Below are 9,829 nucleotides of genomic sequence, written 5' to 3' on the forward strand. Positions count from 1 at the left end.
AAGCTCCCGATAGACGATCCAATCCCAGGGGCCGTGTTACGTAGCAGCGTGCCAGTGAAATGCCAGCATAGAAGATTTAGGCTTAGTGTCAAAGAGTGACATCACATATTTGGGCCTATTCTTATCTTTAATATCACAATCCAAATCATATTCATAACTTAACTTATTATGTGGGGTGTTAGATCCACAGAAAGAGAAGGCAGACAAATTGGTTGGTAGTTAAGGATGTAAAATTTGTGGTAATAGCATGCTAACTTCAACAACCTAGCTGTATTCTAACGTGAACATATACTTACTATACTTATTAGCTAGACTCCTTACATGCTTGATTATAACTTATATTATAACTTTGAAGTTGGGTCTCAGACATTGACAGGGTTGTGTTAAAAACATAGATAGACTAACTTCTTATAGTTAACTTGAAGGGTTTAGTTTTTCTTTTCTCTTATTCGACTTATTTGTCTTTGATTGTTGAAAAGCACTTTCTTACCTGTACTGAAAAGTGCTGTATTAAAGCTATAATTGTTATTATTAAGACAAAAAGGTTGAATCTGTAACAATGCATTGTATTTTTTAAGGTTTATCATGTGGGAATTCTCAAGTACTTCAATATTATACTTAAGAACAGTACTTTAGTAAATGTACTTAGGTCATACATGTGACATTTTTGATGTTTTGTGAAACAGGTGATAGGTGAGATGTTGGGCGTGTGACTGGACAGCTGGGCTTGTGTTGGAGGTAGGCAGGGAGGAGGGAGGAGGAGAGAAGAAGGGTATTAAAGCAGGTGCATTTCTGATGATATGGACTTGCAGCGATGGCTTTCTACAAAGTGATCTGTGTGGCAACTCTGCTGACTCTCCTGACACAAGGTAAGAACCCTCCTCACTGTGCACAGAGGAAGTAGAATATTTAAATTAAGTAAAAGTAAATAATATATTGCATTTTTAAATAGATATATATAATATATATAATCTGCACGTGAGCAGTAACTATAGACATCTGTTAAATGTAAAGGAATAAAAATAGTTTTGCACTGAACTCATGGCTTTGTTTAGACTGAATTACAACTTCGCCTGGATGCATAAAAGTGAAATAGCATACATTCATTCCAAAGGACTGCTTCAGTGTTGTTGTTTAACATGCAGTATGACAGTAACAGACTACTCTGTATTAGCAGATCATTATGAAAGGAAATTTGAGGCAGCTGAGAGAAATAAATTCTATATTTTTTGTCATTCACTGTTTGCATTCATTCTATGAGAGAAACATCAAGACCTTTTCCTTTCTGTATACCTTTGCCAGCTACAGAGCACACACAGTTTAATGCCTATAAGCACATAGACACAATCAAACAGGTGCTCAATGGCAACCTAACCCTGAACTGATAACAGCATCTTAAACAGGGGAACTGCAGAATCCGTAGAAAAAGTAGTAAAGAATTCCAAAACAATCAAATTTGGGAGCTATGCAACCCTCTCCTCCTATTCCTTTCTTTCCTGTGTCTACTTGAACCAACTTTTATGTTAGAACGGTATGACTGCTAGCATGCAGGTGTGCTCTGCTGATCTTCGTCAGATTTTGCGTTTCACCCATAAAAGTCTTTTATTTTAAAGACTTTTAAAAAGTCTTGTCTTCTTGTCACATGATCAAATAGATTGGGAAACAATATACACATATTACCCAGCAATCATGATTGCATACCAATAGGGGAGGTGTTGGTGGAGTGGAGTGGATGCATGATACAAAATTGCTATTTTCAAAGTATTTTTTTTGTTTGTTTTATGTTTTCAGAGTCTCATTCACAACTAAATAGTAAGTCAAAGTTTCTACTCACACTTCTTTACTTCCTGTCTGTCTGTCTGTCATTAAAACATTGAAAACATGCTTTTGGGACATAAACATGTTGTTAATAGTTACATAGCTACAGCTATTGTTAATATTTGCTCACTGTCTTTGTCTCTCTCCTCAGTGTGCGGTAAGCCTCCGCTCAACACTAAGATTGTGGGAGGAGAGGTGGCCTCTGCAGGCAGCTGGCCCTGGCAGGCCAGTCTGCAAGGCTCTGGGTCCCACGTCTGTGGAGGATCCCTCATTAACAATCAATGGGTGCTGACTGCTGCTCACTGCTGTGCAATGTAAGCATTGATGGTAGAGCCGCGACAAAAAACAACATGCCATGCAGTGGCATAAACAGCCTGTGTGAGGCTGTGGTTCTCAAAGTGGGGTTTGGGATCTCTCCAAGGGGTCGCATGATAAATCTGAGGGGTCTTGAGATGATTGACAGGACAGAACAAAAATTGTTCTGCTATAAATTAAATTATTTTATCATTCATCATCAATCAAGAAGAAGAACTGTGTTGTTTCAACCTGTGATGAAGGGTAGAAGCAGATAATGATTCATTATGAGTGGTCACCAGCCAACAAGGTTGGGAAGAAGAAAATAGGCACTTAAGGAAGAGTTTTGGCTTCATTTTAGGTTAAATTTTTGTCCTACGTAGCTTAACAACTAACAAGTGAGTGGCCCAAGAGCCCCTCCAAGCAAGTCAGGGGCCAGACTGATATCTGACTAAAAGAAGCTATAATTGATATTTTTATAATAACAAATGTGACAACATTTGAAACCACTGACTCCCTGACTTCCTGAGATTAATTTGTTCCCTCAACCTATTCTCTATTAACAGATATCTGTATATGCAACCCATTCTCACTCCCAAGTCGTCATGTCACGTAAATGAATCTTTAGTTTTATGGAGGTCTCTGCTGCAACAGATGCAACTAACATGGACTATATGTATAGACTGAAACGAAAATTAGGTAATTAGGACTTGAGGTCATAAAAAAGTTAATTAAGCCCATGAATAACTTAGTAGAAGGAATGATTTATAATATAATGAGGATAAAAATTAGTAGTTCTTCTGAGTGATATCTTTCTGTTATCTCTCCGTCTATTAGGCTCTATACAAACTAGACCAGAAGTGGTTTTAAAAGGACCTAAGTGCCTGCTTGACTAAAGTTCTGCTTTCCATGACTTTGCACTGTTTTGTTTCTCTTCTGATTACCTCAGAGAAGACATAAGCACGAGCACTCTGACTGTGGTTCTGGGTCTCCAGAGTCTAGAGGTACCAAACCCCAATCAGGTGTCTCGGAAAGTCTCAAAGATCATCATTCATTCCGACTATAATTCCAAAACTTATTACAACGACATCTGCCTCCTGAAGCTCTCCTCACCGGTGAAATTCACCAAATACATCCAGCCCGTCTGCCTGGCAGCCCCAGGCAGCACCTTCTACAACGGCACTGAAGCCTGGGTCACCGGCTGGGGCAGAAGCAGATATGGAGTGAGTCAGAAAGCACCTGGATTACATTTATTTTCAGAGTCTGACTACTTGACTACTGACTACAACTACTGACTTGTAGTTTCTCCTTTACCTGTCCGATAGAGATATACAGGAGATAACAAAACGATACTCTAATACAAAGCTTGTTTTCTTTTAGGATAATTTAAGAGTGACTTTGACTGTTCAGTTGGTAGAGTACAGGACTCTCAGCCTAAGGGTTGTGTGTTTAATCCCCTCTTTAAGTGGATATATTTTTTATTTATCCTCTTCAACAAATTAATTATGAGACTGTTTTACATGCTCACGATAACACATGTGCTGGAGAGTGTGTGTCCCACATTGGTCTATATTGTCAAGCTGTTGAGTAGATATTGTTAAAACACAAGACATATCTTAAGGAATTTTTGTCATAGTTACATTTTATATTTCATCTTTCTTACTGAAAATAAAAAAATAAATGTGCACATTAGCTGATGTTTACTGTCAAAAAAGTGGTCAATAACATCAGATTCACTTTATGATAACACTGGCAGACAAATGTACAGTACGTGCACTTTATAAACCCGGATGATGTTCTGGCTGTCCTTCCTAGCCAACATCGTTGTCCTCTTCTACTCTGCATTTTAGCTCTTTAGCTGCTCTTCAGACTCCTGAAGAAAAATGGAAGCTGACTATACGTCACACCCCAATGTATAGGCAGGGTGAGGCTCATCACGTCGCTGGGCGTGGAGAAAGCTCTATTAGTACTGCGCTTATGAGCGAGGGATAAACCCACTAGCGATGGCTGGAGTCTGTAATAAAATAGAAATATCCATTTTGTGTACAAACATTTTGAAACATATTTCACCCCTTGTGTTGATTACTAAACTGAATTTGTGTCTCTTCAGCATTCTTTCCTCTTTCAGAAGACCTAAGGGAGGTGCAGGTGCCGATTGTGGGGAACAGACAGTGTAAGTGTAGCTACGGAGTGGGCGTCATCACAGACAACATGATCTGCGCCGGGGTAGGAGGGAAGGGCTCCTGTCAGGTGATCACTTTTATATCTGTTTTTGTGTCAGATTTGAGCTTCTGCAAAGCTTCCTTCTCTTAAATGTTTCTTTCCTTAAAGGGGGATTCGGGAGGTCCGCTGCAGAGCAAGCAGGGCGGCCGCTGGATCCAGGAGGGAATCGTGAGTTTTGCAGTAGGCTGTGCCGAGACTCAATTCCCAACAGTCTACACCAGAGTGTCCCGTTATAGGTCCTGGATCAACAAGCAGATCACCAGCAACCAGCCAGGCTTCAAGACCTTCAAGTCCACTGGGATGGACGGCGACCTCAGTGTCACCTGTCCTGGCCTGCCACAAGGCTACTAATGTAAGTGCCTGCCATGTCCAGACTTCAATTTTTATTCTACATTTCGCCTCAGAAAGCTATAAAATTATATATTTTTCTTCTTCAAAACACAATTTTGGATGCAATACAGGCTGAGGTACAGTTGTTCGCACATTAACACACTAACTAGGTGAAGTCTAACTGAGAGCAGACTGGTTTTTGGATCAAACAATTTTGGATCCCATGGTACTAGTGTTGTAGTCAAGACCGCCCAAACCGAGACCAAGTCAAGACCAAGACTTTTAGGGGCTGAGACCAAGTCGATTCGAAGTCCTGATTCGACTACCAATCTCACAGTTGAATCTTCGCAGTGGCATTGTGAAATGAGGATCATGCCATTTTGGTTATGTGGGGGGCTCAATGGCATATTTTGTTTTCTCCCACTAACTTAATATACGGCCTATGGTCATATATAAACATCAACGTATAATGCTGTTTAAGATAATATAAAAACAAACAACTTTTAATAAATTAATAAATAATAATACAAATCTTAATAAAAGTGTGTGAATAAATGCAAAATTGTTACCCTAACCTTGAGTGTGCATGTGTGGGTGCAGCATGTGTGGTAGAAGAGGAAGAGAGCTGGAGCACCAGCTGCGGTGTTGTGCACAGTTGTGCGTGCACTTCGCAGGATGTTTGAATCATTTATCACCATTGATGAACCACACTCAGAGTATTATATGACATTACATTCATTTAGCTGACGCTTTTATCCACAGCAACTTATAATTGCTACATATGTCAGAGGTAGTACGCCTCAGGAACAACGAGGGATTAAGTGTCTTGTTTAGGAACACATTGGTGGATGTGTCACAGCCTCCCACACTGAAGGCATGTGTCTTAAAAAACTGTATTGCTTGTTTGGACTAGTCTCACTTTAAAATGAGCACATTTCAAGGCGTCTCTGGAAATATACTTATTCACTTTACACACTCACAAGAGAGCTTGATGAGAAGGCAAAATGACATATTGATCGTACAGCACATTTAGAAAAAGTTAAGATTATTTTCCGTTTCACAGAAAGTTGGACTTGAACACATCTGTCCTGTTTGTTTGTTCAGGGTGATCTGGCGGTGAGCAGAGCGGCTCTTGGTTCCAGGCAGCAGTGTTGTTGCCTTCCTGGCTCAGACTCCACCAACACCACCAGCAACAACATCATAGCTGCCGGCAACATACCAACTAGCAGCGGGGGCGCTCCTGCTCACTCCCCCTTCCTCTTCTTCCAATTCCTCATCTGCTTTCTCTCTAAAATGAAGGGTGTTAAATGAATAAATGAATTGTTTAAGCAGCACGAAACAAATGTAGGTATATGTAGCCTGGCATACGAGCGTGTCAAGGTTTTTGAAGGATCCAGACGTTATGCAAAATACAAGATGATGATTTGTCATTTACAAAAAACTTCCCCCTCAAATAACTGAAAACAGGATGGTGTTTATTGATTACATTGCAGATAGAATTAAACTAATGCTGTCATGGGAATTTCTTACAGTCGTTAACAAATGGATTTAAAAACTTAAGGAGCATATTTTAGAGGTCAGAGGAACACATGTCCATCATCTACCTATCTGAGCTAGTGTACCTTAATGTACAATTATATCTAAAGTTAATAAGCAGCTAATGCTCTAAAATACTTAAACTGAACTTTATATTGATAATAATGTCAATTTTAAGTCTTGTCAAGCTTTGCTGTGGCAACAACTGACCTGTAGATGTGAAAGTGCTGAACTATTAACCTCTTGATTTTTTTATCACAGTAACCTGGTTTTTAATTAAGGGAAATCCTTTCTGTCGGCTTTGAGTACATGTATGAACTCAACTAATCAGTCTAATCCAAATGTCCTGCAGTAAATCCTCCTTCATGATGGTTATAATCTGTTTGTGTTAAAACTGTTTTAGAGACGTGTTGATTCAACTGCATTTGGAGGCTGAAGTTGTGTTCTTGAAGCCACGCTTGTATCAAAATAAAAAAGAATTGAGCAAACGAAGATACGCTCACATTTATTGCGACAGTTGCTGAAGTGAATATGAAAACACACACTCATATATCAAATGTGAACACAAAGATAAAATGTCCACATTCACAAAAATCTGTTTGTAAATTCATGCTATCAGAGTTTCACACCATTAGAATATTTTCCAAAAAAAAAACAATTGAATATTTGTTATATGTTTTCACTCATATTTAACTCACAAAGTTCCGCCCGTCCTCAGACTTCTCTCCTGAGGCCCCTCTAACGTATTACCCCACTTTATTAGTGGAACGTTCATTCAGTAATAATTTCATTATAATTTTAAGCCCAATTATATGTGTAGCTAAGGGCAGGCTAATTTTGGTTCCTACCTGCCGTTGTTTTGCAGGGAACAGTTGAGTGTAACAAGTCAATTTGTTTATAAAACACATTTAAAAACCACCAATGTTGAACAAAGTGCTGTACAAAGTTATGTGATTAAACCTGTTAAGCCATGAATTACGAGGTACCGGGGAGGACGATTGATGTTCGCGCAAAATGCTATTGAGAAATCCATGTCAGTTACTAGTATTTTGTCACCCTATCCATGCCACACCCTGTGAAGCTAGGAGGCTCAAACCAACCATTTTGGTACTCTATGCTCAAATTAACTTACACTAGTTGTATCATGTTTTATTTCACTCACTCATTTTGCAAACAGACACAGAAGTTAGAAGCAGGGGTGTAGAAACTAAAATCAGCAGGGAGTGGTATACAGGGTTGGACTTAGTTGGGAGCCAGTGGGTGGCGTGTAAAAATTCAAGACTTGGGCCAGATAAGAAAGCTTGAACTTTTACCAACATTTTTATAATCAACAAAAACAGACACCAATTAGAACACAAAAGTCAGAGATCGGTGCAAAATAGAGCCCCATTCTGTTACCAGAACAGAGACCCGAGTCGACATGAAAACCATGTAACGACTGACTTTCACCTCCTTTTGGACCTCCTTTTATAGCTCTGTTTCTTGGCTTCACATCATCTATTGGCTCTCTTTCCTACTGCACCTGAATCTGGGAAAGTCCCTGACTGCCTGCTCCTCCTCTCTGTGTACTTTGCTTGATCATGGCATTTCATCCATAACCTGACTTTTGTGGAATAAACTGGTGTTGTTTGTGCTCTGTGCTAGAAACAGGACATTCTTACTGTGATGCACTATATTGATGTATGTTTTGTAATACAATTTTCACAAAATCTGCTTGTATATTTTCCTTTGCAAGTGTTTTTGATGCTCCCTCCCTTTGCTCCCAAAGCACAGTGCTTGCTCACACACATGTGCTACTGCTGAGTCTGGGCAGTTAGATACAGAAAGGAGCACATACACTCAGAACTATAGAGTTTTAACACTGTGATCCTAACTTTACACTATAAAATAACATTTTAAATCATGAAAATGTAGACCACCATTGCTCTAGTGATTAATGATAACAATTTAGGCTGTAATGCTCTAAAAAAAATCACAACATGGGAGCTCAGCTCACATAAGGAGGTCTGAGCTCAGTAAAATCATTCTTCTACGGGGTCTCTAAATCATTTATCAACAACCATTATTTTGAATTACAAATAATGTGTTTTTCATTGTAATTAGTACTATTATTTAGGCTACATTAAAAAGACTAAAATTAACATATTTTTCTAATAAGCCACATTGCGCGCCGCATGATTGACAGGAAGGCTGCACTTCTCCGCCATCAGCCACTATGGTGCGCAGTACAGTTTTGACGGAACAAACAAACAACAACATGAATTCAGTTGTATTCAGTGCTTAAAGTCGGCCGGTACGCACCTCAACATTTTACTCTTTGGTGTACCGGGACTTTTTCTTGCGATATGGCACAAACTACCGGTAGGCCTTCCACAGTCCTCTGCGCTCTCCATATCAGGTTCTCTGGGCGCCACGTCACGCTCACCTGCCCCCGTTCTCACCTGCCTGCTAATCTCTGTCGGCAGAGAGAGAGCAGGGAGAAAAGAGGCTCTTTCAAGCAGCAGTGTGCCGAAAGTAGCTTGTCAGTGTCAGTTTTGGTGAACCAACCAATCAGTTGAAATATAGAAGAACAAATGTGAATCTAAAAAACTAACTTAAGCTAAAACAACAAGCTGCTGATCGCTGCATTATAATCTACTGTATTTTATATATTTTGAATTGTCCTGCCACCTTAATTTTGTTTCCCTTCATATAAATAAACATTTCCACCATAAGTTGGTGCAGAAAATGTCTCCAGAATGCAGGAAATTAAGTTGAAGGACCCCCAGACCCCCCCACTGATATATTTCAACATTGAATATTTATCCATAATACTGTTAAAAACTTTTCGTTTTGTTCTCATTCCCCAAGTGACCCCCACAAAACTCAGATTATAACTCAAGGCTGAAAAGGGTCCATTTTATTGTAACACACACTGTGTTAAAAGAGATGCTAGCAAAGTAAATAAGCCAGTACTCCGTTTGATGCACATCCAGCAGCTGGTTGTTTTTACCCCGGCTTCATTCTTATCCAACTTTCTCACCCAAACACAGCTGAAATTGCTCCTCGCCAGAGTTGAAACACAAACCTTAAACCTTTGCAGGAAAATCAAGCTAGCAGACACGTCATCTGCAGCAACTGAACCAAACATGTAAACATTATTCAGCTGGTAATAACAAGTTAAAAAAGAAAACACTGACCTAATAAAAACTACAAATCTTACCAGTTGGCAGACTAACTTTTACCTTTGGAGGATAATGCAACTTAAACCCTTGACGCCGATTGTCGCAAATTCTCATCACACCTCTTCCTTCAGACTGCAAGCCAAGATAGCACATGGATTCCCCAATGCCTGTGGGTGCATATTCCATTCGTACCTAGGAACCTTTTGCAAGCCCTGGTTTCTCGTTTATACCTGTTGTCGCTAATTTGCATCATACCTACACAAACCTGAATTTATATCTTTCTATGTTCTATAGACAAATTAACAATCTTCACTTAATATAACAACAGCTTAAAAGCAAATGAAAACACAAATAACTTCAGGCACCAAGGGTTAAATTAGTGAAAGTTTTGGTCACTTGAATTAATGCCATCCAACCGTAGTCAACCGGTGCTACTATGTGACATGACTCAGGGGGTGTGTTCA

General features: G+C 39.5%; 1 protein-coding gene across 1 annotated transcript; it reads left to right on the plus strand.

Moving 5' to 3' along the window:
* The first annotated feature begins 773 nt into the window (after nucleotides 1-773).
* LOC119918993 (chymotrypsin-like protease CTRL-1) lies at nucleotides 774-6,178 on the plus strand. The gene is made up of 7 exons (XM_038739565.1): nucleotides 774-869; nucleotides 1,792-1,812; nucleotides 1,970-2,132; nucleotides 3,062-3,334; nucleotides 4,221-4,362; nucleotides 4,444-4,687; nucleotides 5,770-6,178. Exons 1-6 carry the CDS (start codon nucleotides 815-817, stop codon nucleotides 4,684-4,686), a joined length of 897 nt encoding a protein of 298 aa, XP_038595493.1. The 5' UTR covers nucleotides 774-814; the 3' UTR covers nucleotide 4,687; nucleotides 5,770-6,178.
* The last annotated feature ends 3,651 nt before the right edge of the window (nucleotides 6,179-9,829 follow it).

This window comes from Micropterus salmoides, unplaced genomic scaffold (assembly GCF_014851395.1).
Source record: "Micropterus salmoides isolate LMB-PRFRI ecotype aquatic unplaced genomic scaffold, ASM1485139v1 Ms_hic_scaffold_2519, whole genome shotgun sequence".
Classification (NCBI taxonomy): domain Eukaryota; kingdom Metazoa; phylum Chordata; class Actinopteri; order Centrarchiformes; family Centrarchidae; genus Micropterus; species Micropterus salmoides.